Below are 16498 nucleotides of genomic sequence, written 5' to 3'. Positions count from 1 at the left end.
TTTTACAATAAGAAGAAAATATTAACTGGTACACTGGTTAGTATCATGTAGACATTTGCATTTCCATTTTGCCATTTTTCCAAGTCCTTTTTTTCTCTCTCTTTTGACAAGAAATCTGTAATCTGATGGGATTAAAGTTGGATTAAAAATGAGAGCATCCACAGACATTAAAAATGAAGTTTCATAGTAATTTACAGCTGACATCTTCCCTCAGAGAACATGAAAACAATGCGGTGCTAAACAGGGAAGGGATGTTTTTTCTTAAAAAATATTCTCATAACATAAAACAATAGAAAATAAATTTTTTTTTATATATCCTGGAAAGTTTTTGAATCTACAGCGACGTGCAGGACCTGGCAATATGGGATGATTATACAAAATGTAGCCCAGTGTTTTGTTTAGGTTTTTTTTGTTGTTTTTTTTGCTTTTTACAGAAAAGAAAACGTTCTTTCTTTACATCTTCATTCAAGTAGGGACACCAAATATTTGTGCTGCTTATCAAGCAAAAGTAAGCTACATGATGGATGTTCTGAACAGATATGAAGGTACAAAAAAAATCAAATATTTCAAGAGGTATGATTTTTTTTGTTTTTGAAAAATATACAACCTTAAACATTTCATATGAGACAAAAAAGCAGTAACAAAAATCATGACTACTACTAGTGGAAAATAATCTAAATAACAAAGAAAATTAATCACTCAGTTTGAAATTGACATAGAGGTCAGAAAGTTTCCTTATATATCATCATCACCTCAAACTTTCCTTACATTTTCTGACTTAAGAATTTTTGGATGACAGGCTAAATGAAATAACCTGCATCCTGACATCAACAGAGTAGTAAGTGTTCCTGATTAAAGGGGGCAAACCCCATTTATGGAGCTAAAATTGAAAAATAAAAAATTCAAAACAGTTGCTAAAAATGACCTGAAGACAATGAAAAATCAAAAGGGAGAATAACAAACCAAACACAAGAGCAGACTGTACAGCTTTCATGTGGAGACGTTAGTAATTATTTGACAACAAAAGCAAGTACAATATAAAAATGGACAGTTACAAAACTGTGTTCAATGGCCTTTTGTATTGAATTATTCAAGTACATTTGGTACAGTGAGATTAAAAATAATTTTGAGACACTCTGCCATGTTGGACACCTACATGTCATAATGCAGTCTGGATGGATGGGATGTTTAACACAGTCGCTTTATTTTCAGATGGTACGATCTTCCACTGACACTGGAAGGTGTTTAAAGGGGCATTTCACTAAAAGAAGCTCTGTAAGGAAGTTCTGGTGATGTGTGTGGACCTGTATGTTCCTGTGTTTCCAGTGTGGCTGGACACTGACCAGCAGTGAGCACTAAGCACCCAGGAACACCAAGGAGAGGAGGAGGAGGAGGAGGAGGAGGAGGAGGAAGGGGAGAAGTTGACTGACTGTGTTCAGCAACTGATGTTACAACAAAAATCCACAAACTGTCCCATATCTGCCTGGCAGATGTCGACCCTGAGGAAAATGTGCAGATTATGGATTAAGAACTGATTAATGCAACCTGCTTGAGGGTGAGCTACTCAGATTTTTTTTCTCTTTGCAAGAGTAAGTTAAACTAAAAACCAGGTCAGAAATCGACTATAACAAAAAATGTTTTTAAGAAATCTAAACCCTCTCAGTTGTCGAGTTGCCGAGAGCCACTGATCAAAGCGTCATGTTGTAGCCTGGAAACTGTTTCAAATGTGGAAAGTACTGCAGTGGATCTAAAGAGATGTTGTCTTTTGGGGAGAATGTGACAGAGCTGATTCATCACAACTTTAAAGAGAGATGGCTGCTGCAGAGAACAGAGGGAACAAGGCCTGCCATTCATGAACGTACACCTGCCAGAGTGCCTCAAAAACCATCCACGCTTTCAGAGCGAAGTTAACATGCATATAGTGTTGACTGCAGGGCGAGAGCTGGTGGGCTACTTTGATAGGATGAAGCCAGCACATGCAAATCATGGTGACCGAACACTCTGACAGGGACCAAGCTACATGGATGACACCATATTCCAACTGTAGTGCTGAAGCATTAGAAGAAAATGTAGGCATAACACAGACTGGCGGGGCTGCAGCAGTTTTGATAGTGGTGCCCGTTTCCACAGAAGGTTTACTGTGCCTTTTGCCTGACTTATTGAGGCATGTCTGTCTAGAAACACAAGTCAGCTTTCTCACGGGACATCTGAGCTCACAGGCAGGACAACGTGAGGCTGGTGAGTGCTGCACTTTGCTGATATGTTGATTTTGGTTTGAATGTTTTTACAACAGTTTAAAAGCCCCCCCCCCCCCCCCCCCCCCCCCCCCCCGCCTTGTTGCGAGAGAGAGAAGTTTGAAAGCAGTTGTTTGAGAGCTCCAATCAGAATTTGGAGTCAGCTTTTCCTTGGCATTGTGAAATCTGACTGTCTGTGCTTAGGATGCATTTGGGCCCCTCCCACCCACACCGCTGATGACGTGTAGATGTAACTGTTGTTCTTACAACTTCTCTTTTTTTTGCTCTTATCCCACAGTTTGGATCAGCCCACTAATTACAGCCATTTCCATTTCTCTGCTGGCTGTTTCAACAGTTGGAAGAGGGAGGAGGGGGAGTTGGGGAAGGAGGAGGAGGAAATGGGGGGTGTCTGCGACTGGATGTCTCCTCCTTTGTGCTGTTCAGCTCATGATAAACCTCCCTTCTTTTATCAGGACCTGCCTTCTCCTGCCTGTTTATTGCAGATAGCTGCTTTTGTTCGCACCACGATGTGGCAGCCCAGCCCTGCTTCCCAGATCTGCCTAACATGCTGGCCTACATTTGACCGCCGCCGCCCCCCCTCCTACAAAAAGTTAGGCAACCTTCTGCAATTTGGCAGGCTCTGCGCTTCACCACTTTCTGACAGGACAGGTAGAGCCAGATGAGGAAAGGGCTCCCCTCGAGGGAACAGCATGTTAGCACTCCTCCTGCAGGCTGTGAATAGCTTCTTTTGGGTGCAGCTGTTTCCTCCAGGGAAGCCACAAAAAGGCAGAGCTAGGAGGAGGGAAGTGAGCCGGCGTCTGGCTCTACCTGCGATACTGCCAACCACCGGCCCCCAGGCCTCAGAGAAGGGCGGCTTACCGGACTGAATAAAAAGCTTTCATTCACTCTTGTCTTTGGTACTTTTTTTTCCTGTGTGCTTGAGAGATGGATAAACCTTGTTTCAACTTACATCCCTTTGCGTCCATTTTTGTGTGATAAGAAAGCATTGTTGTTCTTTCTTACGCATCAACAGCTGCTTTGAAACTTAACTGTCTGTATTTAAAGGTTTGAAAGTTTCTTTATACATTTATAAAAACCCAATATAATCCTCCCACAGTGTAGATTCACACAGTTTACCCTGCACACAACTACATATTTAACCCAGTGTAATGTCAATGAGTATTAATATAGCAGTGAAGGAACAGATGGATTTAGTCTTCTGAGGAGAAGGGGGGTGGGGGTTGCTGATTGTTTTCTTAATGCACAGCAATTACATACAAACCCCACCTTCCCGAACACAAGGGAGATGTGTGTATGACTGCACCAAACCAACAATGAAAAAAAAACAGAGTGCAAACTGTGGTGAGTGTAAGGCTGCTATATATATATATATATATATATATATATATGTACTGTATGTTTCTCCTTACCGTGTTCATTCTTTCAAGCTAACAAGGCCATCCCTGAGCAGGGCGTAAATTCAACCCCTGTTGAATTTCAGAATAAAGTGATGAGTATATTGTGCAGTCAATGTGAGTACTGTTACGTACTGTGGTATTACAGAAATAGCAACTGTCTTCAATCCTGAGGTGTGTGTGTGTATATGTGTGTGTGTGTGTGTGTGTACCCCTTTCTCCTAACCCGTTCATTAAACAAAATAAAACAAAACATTTTGATAAGACTTGTCAGGGTGTCCATCTGTTTTTTTTTTCTTCTTCTAACCCTTGTTCGACTGACATACATTAAACAGCTAGCCATAATCAGAAGCTAAAAAATACAGACATGTGGTAAAGAATGTAGATATTGCCATCTGGGAAAGGCATTACCTTCTTTTAGGATCACACAAGTAATTGCACTACAATAAGCAGTTATGTACAGTATGGTACACCACAGCAAGCGCAGGAATAGCAAAAGGGGTAGGTTGCTGACAACTGTGCAACAAAAGTGTTATGATGAAAAACCTCGCAGTCTGGAGGCAGAAAAAGTGCGACCGGGTTTCAGTTTAAGGCGAGTTGGCTGGGCTGAGGGCGGGGCTGAGGGTGGGGCTGGAGGCATCCGAGCGGCTGTAGTCGCTGAGAGAACTGGGACGTGTGGTGCTGCCGCCGTGGGGTTTCTTCAGCATGCCGGGCTGGAAATCTGAGTGGCGCCGGGCGTGCTTCATCAGGTGGTCGCTGCGCATGAAGCGCTTGTCGCAAAGGGGGCAGCCGAATTTCTTTTCCCCCGTGTGGGTACGATAGTGGCGAGCCAGCTCATCAGAGCGGGCGAACTTCTTACTGCAGTCGGGCCAGGTACATGGGAAAGGCCGTTCTCCTGTAAGTCAAACAGAGTCAGTAGATAAAGTCAGTGTACATACACATATCGTGTCATTAAGGACAACATGTTTTGATTTTATTATATACAAACATTTGTCCTGACATTAGTTTTCCCAGTTGATTTTTGAATTTTCTGTGCCATTTTTAGCCATTAGCTGTTGAATGTTCACACACAGATTGAACCACAGTGGGCTTAGATTTCATCATCTACAATTTAAAGTTCCTAAAAAGTGTAACCATGTTGCCATGACGATGCATTAAATTTCTTTCTCATTCATGTCAAGAGTCCCAACCTGAAAATGTCAATATTAGTCATGGTGCCGCCTACTAGAGCTTTCGGTGCTGTACTTTTATGATGCCTTGCAGGATAATTTTGGTTAAAGAAAACCTCAATGCCTGACTCATCCAACATCATCTGCAACAGAAAGATGGGCTTTTATTACAAGGCCCAATCATTGGTGCTGACAAAGAAGTGCTTCCACCAATGAGTCAATCCCTATAGCCCTTTGACTTGTCAGCAGAAAGACGACTCTCATTTCAAGTTTCCACACATTGAAATTAAAGCTGCATGAATTGTTTAAAAAAATACATTAAAAAAGCAATTAAATACATAAACAGCACTTTTTTAACTATTCTTTAGAGAGTGGTGGGTTAGAAGTGGGTGGGTGGAAAGTATGTGTGATAAATGGGGCAAAACAATCTTAACACTTCAATGACACACACCAGACATATATTGTGAACATGTGGACCACAAACCAGCTATATAGTAAGACAGGACTTCCCCTTCTTAAAAATGTGACTCATCCTGCAACAATGATCACAGGTTTATTCCTATGTATTATAAGTAAGTAAGAAGAATGACATAAAAACCAGCAGTCTTTAAAATTTATAAGAAACATGGGACAAAAAAGTGGGGTAAATCACATAAAAATTGGCACAGTGCTGGAGCAGCAGACACACTTTAATTATCTGAGCTCCAGATGCTAATCACACTCACTATGGTTACCCAGCCCAGTTTTCCAACATGCAACTATCTGTGACTCGGCACATGGGAAATTACACCCTCCTCCTCCCCTCCATCGGGCAATAAAAGTGGGCTCTGACACACATCTACTCAAAGCCAGATGGAACCATATATCACTATACATCTTGTGAATTACCTTATATACTAATGTGGAAACAGTCTGCAGCCAATATTCCTATCACTAGTTCCATTTCATTGAGATTCTGACTAATAATAGCAGCCTAATTACACCAACATTACTGCACATAACTATAGCAAAGAGCAGGAGTGTTACTCTTATAATGTGTAGGTTCTTGTGAATTAGAATCATCCATCATCGCATGCACGACCTTGCCAAGGGTTTGTGACATGAAAGGGAAAGAGATGGCGAGATAGGTGAATGTTTATAGGTGGCATATCAAGAGAAAGCCTGCTTTCCCTGTTGTGTGGTTTTCCTCTTGGCCACAATGAAAACAGTGCTGTTCATTATCAAACACTCATAATATGCTACCTGATGCCAGGGAGTCTCAAAAACAAGAACTCTGTGCACTTGTACTAGCCACTGTCCCTCCCCCTTCCCCTATATTGCATGGTTACAAAACATCTAGACAGACAGAGCAAGTCTAGACAGTCCGGTCTGTGTTTCTGCCTCTGACGCCTCACCTCAGCTCCAGACAAACTCAGTCAGCCCTGCCCAAAACAGTTCCTGAGGGGATCAGTGTATTTAGAATCTGCAACTGACAGACAGTGAATTTGCATATACGCACTTTGCACGCAGCATTGTGTTCTTTTATACAAACTATCTCTGTTCTCACTGAGCCAATATTTATATAAGAGACATATCTAGTTGCACTTTATAAAGATCAGACAGCTGTGGTTGGTTGGCCCTGCCCAGAAACCTTGGATTACACCTTTCTAGAAGCATCTCATTGAGGTGACTCATGATAAACTGAATTCATACTATATTAGCAGGAGGATCCCGTGCAGCCACCTGGCGCTGCAGGATGAGTTATTGCCTAAAAAGTGGAGCTAAGCTCTGCAGGCTGCTTAAGGCTCAGTAACCAGTGTAACGGATCCAACATCATTAATATTTAACCAGACACAAGAGAGCTAGGCTGAGATATCCAGCTTACCGGCCCTGATACAGTAACACAGCCATAGCGAAAGCATCAGGTATCTAACAGTTAAATTATTTGGAGCTCCGTGACTTCTGAGAAAATGCAGAATTAACAGATATACTGCTCATTCTGACCCCACGTCAAACGTCTGACATTTAGGCCAACAATATGAATATTCATTAAAACCGCAGCTTAAATGTCAGCTTTGAAAGATTTATTTGCATGAACAAAAAGCATGCAATGTCCCAATTAATTGTTTTTCCTTGTTTCATAACATTAGGATTGGGATTTCTATGGAGGCAGTAAACAGTTTTTTGAAGAGGCTTAGAGAACAAATGCTTTGATCCTGAGCGGAAATGATGATAGGGGGCTATTACCCTGTGTGGTAGGAGGACATCACTCCCTCTGATATTTCAATATACTGCAGCTATTACTCAGCATCTCTGCCAAAAAAAAAAAAGACGAGCTACTCTCCTTACACAGCTTCTCTTCCCTTCTAGATCCACAGTTGTCACAGTAGGACACCGTGATGACCGTGACGTCAGCTCCCCCCGATTGGTTATCCCATCTCTGGCAGAATGCCACATTGAGGGTGTGGCTTGTCTTTCTCAGAATGTGTCAGTTGCAGAGGGCGAAGGCGGGTGGGAGGGGAGGGGTGTGAGGGCAGGGGGGGTAATGAGGGAAGCTTTTCCCTAACGAACACAGTGACCCAGTTACCCATAAAGTGAGTTACATCATGCACGCAAACTGTACCTCTGCTAAGCACTAGTGTCCCCCCTCCAAGGCAATGTGATTATGTCACAGGTGCTCTTGTTATATAACTGTTCTCTACAAGACCACTGGGTCAGTAAATAAACAGCTCATCTCTGCTCCTCCCCTTCCATCCTCGTCTCATTCATATCTCAGAAGTTTTTCCCCTTCATTTTTGGCAAAAACGGTTAAGAGGAACGGTATCTGTCTCCCTGGTGTAAGAGACGCTGTCTGCAAAGGCAAGATCAAATCTCCACTTTTGACGTGAGCAGCAGTGCAGGAACTCAACTCCATGACCCGTTCCAACAGCAGCTACCAGCATATCAACCAAGAGCAGATAACATTCCTAGTGTGTCCTTAGGCACGGGCAAAATGTGCACACATTTGTACACCTGAAACCTCCATGTGAGCCTGAGATAGAGTAAATAGCTCTGCAGGGCGAGAGGGGGAAAAACACAGTTCCTGTGGCCACATCAGAGATCACCTTGAAGTTAACTTTGCTCTGTCTGCACGGTGAGAACCAAAGCAGGAAATATATTTTTTTTCAGAAAAACAAGGTGCACAGACTTTTAGAAGCAAACAACTCGTGAAGGGAAAGCAAAACTGGAGACAGACTGTAGATCACAGCTCATTAGAGTTGGAGCTACCTCGCTTCAGTTCTGGCTTAGTGGCACAGTCAGCATGGCTTCATGAAATGAGAGGGACACCACTAACTTCAATAGTAGGGCTGAGCACAATCCTATAATTTAGTTGCTTGTTTACAACAGACTATGACCTGTAACCAGCCAGGAGCCAGCTTCACTGCCAGCAGACAACCATTCATGGGATTTTTGGTAATACTTAAATGACTAAGGCCTTCATCAGCATTAACCACTGGAGCAGACAGGGTTAACCCAATCGCCTCTCCAGCTACACGCACCATCACATGCCAAGATGATATAAACACTAACATATGTGTGCAGAACACACACAACAAATATACGTTAAGGCTGCATCTTCTCCTTGTAGGGTTCACACACAAGTTTGGATTATGCAAAAATAAACAAAGGTTGTTTATCCTCAAACAAAGTGTGTTTAGCCTCAAACGAACTGTGTAGGGCTGATAGGTAGCCTATAGTTACAGTCACTTCTTGACATATAGCCCCAGGTAGAATAGGCCTACGCTGCCGGGGAACACACACCATGATCCACTGAGCAGTTCTCCCACCGCCTCAACACCACCACCATTGCTATTCCCCCACCTCCTCTCCTCTTCTTCTTCTCCCCTCTTCTCCTCTCATCAGGCTGACCTATGATCCATCATTTGACGTCACTGACTGTGTGTCCATCTTCCTCAGTTTTTTTTATCTCCCTCCCTCTCCATCTCTCTCTGTATCTTTCTGCAGGTCTCTCTCCATCCAGATCAGCATGCTGAACGGCATCCGGCCCTCTGACAAACAACTGCCTGTGTCGTTCTTCTATGTAGCGCTAGTATATTTAACTTGAACAACATATCAGCTAAAAAAAACAAACACATACAATACATAGTTTTTGAACACTGAATTGAAAAATAACAACAAAAGGAATCCAAAGTTGTGCGGTCTGCACAAAGACTTTGCTTCTAAGAACAGAACAACTGTTTATGTGGCTGTTTGTGGATGTAAAATTAACTCAGCAAAGGAGGGAGGGAGACAAAATACTGGGAAAATTACCCAGTCAAAACATGTCTTTACAGGAGCTCCATTCAGAACTGGCTGCAAACAAGAGTAAGTCTTAACAAAGGACCCTTGGGTGGGTCAGTGCTCATGATAAGAGTCTGCCCAAGCTCAGAAGAAAGCACAGAAAACAGAGAGTATTTAATGTATTATCATCTTTTGTTTCTACAGAGAGGGACCTTGCTTGTGGTTGAATAGCCTGCCGCCCCTTGTGGGCCTATAGCTGTCACGTTGTGAACAAAAGCAGCAGCCTCACTCCCAGCAGGAGAGGCACTCCTGTAATGCATTTCAATCAGACAGGCTGCGCGTACTAACCGTAACTCACTCCCCTTAGTCTACACTGCGCAGGGCTATTGACATTCAAACAACAGAGACATGAAGCAGGGTCGAGTGTGACCATCTGATTCCTGCGCACACTTAGCCATACATTACATCATCCCCTTAACTGTTTAAAGCCAGGCTTGCTTCCCTGCATTGACCCACTCATCACATTTGCTTCAATTAGTTGGAATGGGCACTCTCTTTTGGCCTTGAGTGCTAAAACAACCTGCAGCCTTGATGTGTTACAGACTGTCTACTTGTCTTGTTTAACTGATGGCATGCAAACAGCTGCAGTCATCAAAGGGTGCTGATTCTACAGAAGCAGGTGGAAGCCCCATCATCTGTGACACTCACACATACAAGCTAGTTCATTCCACTGAGAGTCTGACACTATGACTATAGATATGAGATACACATCCTTACCCAGCATCCAACAAAGGGCTGTAGCCCTGCTGGATCCTGGAGAGGCCTCACAACCCTGCGATAAGAACAGATACAGGCTGGAGATAGTGTCCCGGTGTTGTGCCTGATGCTGTGACAGTGACTATGGGAGAAATATTTTCATGTCATGTAGAGAAAATGATTAAGTCTTTTTTTTCACTTTGGCCCTTCAAGACTTCACAAAATACTCCTCATTTTGTCCCGAGGGCCACACCCCAGTGAGTCGTGGTCTGCCACAGTCTGATTTATCACGCAGAGAAAGGGGGACACACCTTACACGCTGGAGAGAACACAAACACCACAGCCGGAGACAAAACACTCCCTCTGACATTAACTCCACAGCAATTTTGGTCATCCCCCCCTTATTCAAGTTGAGCTCAGCACAACACAGTGGAGTCTCAGACGGGACCCCGTGAGTGCTGGGCTGACAGGAGTGGGTTCTACCGCTGAGGTCACAGCCCTTCAAACGTTAATCAGATTAGCTGCAGATGCAGCTGAATAAATGACCTACATCAATGGAGGGCATTGACAGTGAATATCCTGGTTTCTAACCCTACCCCCACCCTGCTGCACTGTATATTCTGTCGTTGTACTGCAGGTCCTTCCCTCACATGCGATATGCAGTTGGTGGTTTTTTTGAACAGTGGAGGTGAAAAGAAATTAACAGTGTTCCACAGGTCTGTATCCATCTCTTCCTGCTGCTGGTAATCAACACCACACCACAAGACGTGGCCGGGGCTCGGCCTTGCAACACAACACACTTCAGCACCTATTTTGCTTTGCAGGCTGGAGACGGGTGGGAGGGGCTGGTGGGGGGAATATACAGAGCTGCTTTTATAGAGCTACTCCAGAGCTAACTAAAGAATACATGAGCCCCGTGGGCCATTGAAAGCAGCACAGCCAGGTCTACTGCCTGTCAGGAGTCTTTGAGTACTATAACTGTCCAGTATGCATGCTTCACTGCTTAATCACAATCAAAATCAGGTTTTATTCCAATGCATTCAAGAAGCTATCCTGCTATCAGCTTTACATGTGCAGAGATAGGATAACATACGGACAGCATGTGCACCAGACACGCCATGGAGGAGTCTTCCATGGAGCAGTAACACTGTACCAGAGGATTAACAGGCAAGATGGTGGCTCCACTTTGGTTTTATTTACAACTCAGGGATCAAGTAGATTTAACTAATGCCTTGTTTCCATTGGACACAAACTGTAAAGCTACACGTGGCATTCATGGGCCAATCAGATTTCATTCATAAGAGATGGTATTAAGGAAACATCTTATCTGACAGCAGGAAAAAATGGGAATGTGTACATCTGCACATTTATAATGTGACTGTAGCACTGGAGTGGGGTGGATGATATCAGCTCACAATGCTCAGGTTACATTAAAGAGATCATATCTAAACTGAGCCAGTGCTGTCACTGTGCTCCTTACCAAGCGTGAAAACTTGAACCTCACCACCATATCTTTTAATTGTGCACTTTAGATGTGCTAAAGTGTTGCAAAACCACAGATATCACCCTGGTAGTTTTGCCACAGAAGAAAAATGATTGGATATCTTTTGAAAACATCTTCGACGAACCATGACTGTCTTAAAAAAGTGGACAAGCCACTCTGCTCACATGGTTAAAAACATTTGTAAGGTCACCTAAAAGGAGCCTAATCTGAACTGAGGCAGCATCTTTTTCTTACACATCAGAACACTGAGAGCGATGGTGGAAATCCTGCCATGTGGCAGGTACAGAGCTTGACCGCTCCTACCCCAAGAAGAAGTTTTTATACCCATTCATGCGCCAAGCAGAAGCAGGAAAACCCCATCTCCACCCAGCTACCTCATCCCTGCCACCAGCCACACAGGAACACTGTGCCCTCTGTGCTGCAGTGCAGCCAAATATAAAACCACTGGCAAAAAATGCAGCATTTATAATTTCACATTCATAAAAAAGGTATTAAACACAGATAGTTGGCCAAAAATATATGGCATGCATGCATAACAGGGTCTACATGGCAGTGGAACTAGTGCCAGGTGGTAGAGACGGTAAAGAGCTTTATCATAACCTAACAGCATTAGAGGTGCCCCAGCGGAACACAAAGGGGGGATCAGACAAAACAACAACTCAGCTGTAAAATATGTCATTAGGCTCTTTGTCTTTGAGGAATATTGACCCTGTTCAGTCCTATGTTTTTTAGGTCTTCTGATAGGACGGCCTTTTGTACATCCCGGCTGTGTGTGTGTGTGTGTGTGTGTGTGAGAGAGAAGGGGGTGGGGAAGGTTTTCCTTTTTCTTATTAAAGAAAAAAAGAGTCAGGGCCCATCGCTTCTCTAAAGATGGGAATCTGAGTAATGAGGCATGCACTCCATGAACATAACACACCTGATGGAAAAGTAGGACTTGGCAAAGACAAAGACTCAAGAAAGATGGAACCTATCTGAAATCATGCATCCTTCAAATTAACGAGTTTACATGCCTGCATTTTTCATACTGGAGGCTAAGTATATCTGTTGCAGAAAGAAAACCCCACCTCTCACACCTGGTCGTCAGACAAAAGCTGTCTGGTAACCTTAGACCCCTAAACTGTGGTGGATTCCAGCAAACTCAATGCAGTATAATGAGTGATTTAAATTCAGTGAGTACTCCTGTGTCTGCCACATCCCGGTGCCTCTGTTTGACAAGAAAAATAAATCTGACCGGGAACTTTTATACTCATTTAAACAGACTCCATGGCCATATTGTGCATAGTTTTCCTGCCATTAATGAAAACCAGTCATTGTGAGGATTGTAAGAGGATTGTAATGAGGCTCGGTAACTTTGTTTTCTAAAAAAACACATTTTCAAAATGTCTCTTTGTGGCTTTTAGTGAAAACAAGCTGCAAAAGCCTAGAACATTACAACTAGAGAGGTTAATTTACAGACAGCAATGGGATTCATTTTAATGAGCTGTAGATGTTGCATCAGAAATACATGATAGCTCAGGTTTCACCTGATTAAAAAAATCAAGGATGATGATGCCTTGGGCGTCACAGAAGTCAAGTAAGGACGCCTTGTCCCTGGCTCTTTGTTTGGTGTTTAGAACAGTGTTTCCCTCCTCAATTAGACAAAGCCGTTTGGCTGGAACTGACTGTGATGAGGATCCATTCTCTCTTGCCTCAGCTAGTAGGGGCTGCTGAAGGGAAGCTCACTGCCAGCTCTGTGAAAACACTGCAAGTTTGGCTGAGGCAGCCCGGCTGAACTCAGACGACCCACATTCTGGGCCTATCCAATCAAGTAGGCAGAGAGAGTCATTATTATCTGAATTTATGGGACACAAACCAATCGTGAAGCCAGACGACCGGAGCGTATCCAAACATAGAGGCAGGCAAAAGGAAATGATTAACAGGCTCAGAGACAAGGGCAGGTCTAATACGGAGCAATAAAACTGCACTGAGCTCACATGGTCAGCGCTGAAGGGAAGCACACTGAGTGCTGGAGGCTGGCTCAGTGCTGAAGCGCTGCAGACAAGGCAGCTGAACTGAGATGAGTCACGTTCTGTTACCAGCCAATCAAACAGGCAGAAACCGTTCTCATTATGAAAAATTACAAACCAATCACAAAACCAGAGAGAGGAGTGTGCCTTAAAAGAAAGGAAAAGGCTCATTAGTAGGCTCAAAAGACAATGAGACCAAGGCTGGCAGGCAGAAACACAAAGTACAGGAATGTTTAATCCATTTAGGAAGTCAGTTAACAAACCAATACTGGAACATTAAAGATCCCTTTCAATGTATGTTAGATCTGATCTTTGCAAACAAAGGTCTCACAGCTCAACAGCCAGCAGATGCAGCTGATGAATGTAACGCTGTATAAATCACATTAAAGAACACACAACTGATTAAGCACCCAGCACAATGCAAACATCACATAACAATCATGTTATTTAATTAGAAGGATGATAAATCTAGTGATACAGGGACACACACCACCACAAAGCTGATGGGGGCAGGGGGGGGGGGGAACAATATTTAATATACTGTATGGAGATGATTTGCTTTTTAATGTTTATGATATTTATATTTACTATAAATGGCTAAATATGGGTCAAGTTCAGACTAGGCGTTTTCTCCAGCTCTGTTTTGTTTCTGGTCTGTCAGGTTGATGTATGTATGGGCGTGCGCGTGCGTGCGTGTATGTGTGTGTGAGGAAAGGAGCACAGCAGTGGGAAGTGTGAGCTGCAGAGTGCAAAGCACAGTCGAGGCTCAGCTAGCTGAGTCTGTTGCTGGCCAGATCAGCTGGCAGTCTGTCTAGCGGGGGTGTGGCACATCACAACAAAGGGCTTTGGGCAGACAGGCGACTGCACAGCTCTTATCAAACCCCCCAATTTGAGTCGATCTGCATCTTGATTTTTTTTTTTAACCCCCCGTCTCAGTAGCCAACGCTGCGGAACGCAAAGCGCAATTATGGAGGTATGGTCCTTCAGGAAGGTCATGCGTAATGCTGCTGCGTTTGGTAGCCTTTTTTCCTCTCTCAGCAGTTAACTGAATTGATCTCGCAAACTTTCTGCATGTTGCTGCACACTCTGTATATTATTCTATGATGTGAAACAAATGCCAAATGTGACTTTAATGTGAACAGAGGAATCGGATCTGTGTACTTTTGTTCTGCATTTTCACTGCAGTTTCGGTTCACGCTGTCCTATGCGGTGGTTTGTGTTTGTTGGTGGTGGTGGTGGGGCGCAAAAGGAAAGCCGTGACAAAGCTCGAAGACTTGAGTGGGAGTGGCACTGTTTTCGACTCCCTCCCCCCTCCGACATTAAAAAAAGGACATTTAGCAAAGTTCACACAACTTAAAGGAATCATTAAATTATTGAACTAAACAGGTTTTGTTGTGCTTCATCTTCTCTTATCATTGATTCCTTTGGTAAATGTTGAACCTAAACAGCAGTGTTGGGAGGCTGACTGCTCCAAACACAGCAGCCAGCCTCCTCCTGTGAAAAATAATGTAAAAGAATCCACACTTTGTTTTTGTTTTAATAATCCCATCATTATAAGCAACGTTAAAGTCACAGCAACAAACATTTGCATCCATGGAAACTGACCTGTGTGTGTCCTTAGATGGGCTTTGAGGTGGGATGATTTGCCATAAACTTTTTCACAACCTGAATAGTGGCATTTGTGCTTTTTCTGAGGTGATTCCTGCTCAGTTCGACCTCTCGATCTTTTGCCTCTTTGTTTGAGCGAAGGATCGGAGATGGTGGTAGGTGTGGCAGAGTTTCCATCATCTATGAGGTTCGGCATGCTCTCATCCTTTAATTTTGCCTGCTCGGCAACACTGTTGGGAGTCTGCTGGTTAAAATCCGCCAGAATCCGCGCCACCACAAAAAGAGAGGAGTTATCCTTCACCAAAGGCTCTTTAATTTCCTCTCCGTTCCTGGAGGAGGACGGGATTTCTGGTTTAATCTCCCTATTCCCTTTAGGAGCGTGAACAACTGCACGACTGGACATTGAAACAAGGCACTCTGCTGCAAAGTGATCCATTTTGTCTTTGAAACAGCCCCCTCTGCTTCTTAATAATGACATTCACAAAATAAAAAAGAAAAAAAGAAAATGATGGCGTGTGAAAAAAACTTCCGTGGTTCCCTTTGTGTGATAGTAGGTGGTGGTGGTGAGGAAGAGGAGGTGGAGGAGGAGGAGGTCGTTCTCATCAGAGAGAACTGACTTTATGATCTTACCCGGCTTTCCAATATCATCAACATCCTGTGCGAGAAACGCCTCGGACAAAAATGCAGACAAGCCCCCTCAGAGAGAGAGAGACCGAGAGAGAGAGGGAGAAAAGAGAGAGAGGAACCCAAAGTCTTTGTTTAGTGCAACGACGCTGGTAACAGGAACTCTAGAAACTTGGACGCGTTAACTCCCATCGCGGCTTCAGACAATCTCCAGCACAGTGCGTGTGTCTCCTGAGCGCCTGTTCCTGCTCGTTGTATCCATGCTGGGGGCGTGTCGACCGGCAGCGCTCGGCAGCATCGTCAGAGTAGCCGCTCATTCATTGGGCACCGTCTGTCCCCGAATGCACTGGCAGCACGAGTTACTTGAAAGTTTCACCACAGGTTGCCTCCACGCATTCAGATGATGTATCTCACAGTGTGTCGCAGAGACCTTTTAAAAAAACACACACCAGTGCGCAGAACTGTACAAATGAGCTCCATGCACTTTAGGTGTTTGGAGACTTATCCATCACAGCGTCAGGGAGGTAAAAAAAAGAGAGACAGTTCTGCTACAGGGGACACAACATGCACAATAACAACATAAATCACAGAAATTAAATAGTAAAAGTCCCCAAAACTCACAGAGGTAGCCTGTGTATGTGTTTGTATGCCAAGAACAATGTGTATTGATCCGATCTACTTCACATCAGTTGTATTTCTATGGGCTCCATAAATAGCATGTGTTCCTGACATTGTTTTTAATGCTTCCTCTCTATTACTGCTGCTTTTGCTGTATGTTTGTGATTAAAGATACAGTATGAAACATTTATCGCCCCCTTCTGGCAGTAATAGTAATGACTCACTCTATGACATGCCACTGGACTCCACCTCTGATGGATCACAGAACATGGTGGAACACTAACACTGTCTGTGCCTCGTTCTG

The 16498-nt window shown here is 43.7% G+C and overlaps 1 protein-coding gene across 1 annotated transcript; it reads right to left on the bottom strand.

Moving 5' to 3' along the window:
- On the bottom strand, positions 1–15906 carry klf13 (Kruppel like factor 13). Its single transcript, XM_028430584.1, has 2 exons — positions 14950–15906; positions 1–4544 (listed from the first exon to the last, which is right to left on the bottom strand). Exons 1-2 carry the CDS (start codon positions 15428–15430, stop codon positions 4237–4239), a joined length of 789 nt encoding a protein of 262 aa, XP_028286385.1. The 5' UTR covers positions 15431–15906; the 3' UTR covers positions 1–4236.
- Positions 15907–16498: the final 592 nt, after the last annotated feature.

Source organism: Parambassis ranga, chromosome 19 (genome assembly GCF_900634625.1).
Source record: "Parambassis ranga chromosome 19, fParRan2.1, whole genome shotgun sequence".
Taxonomy (NCBI): Eukaryota; Metazoa; Chordata; class Actinopteri; family Ambassidae; genus Parambassis; species Parambassis ranga.
This window is presented reverse-complemented; position numbering and strand designations above follow the sequence as displayed.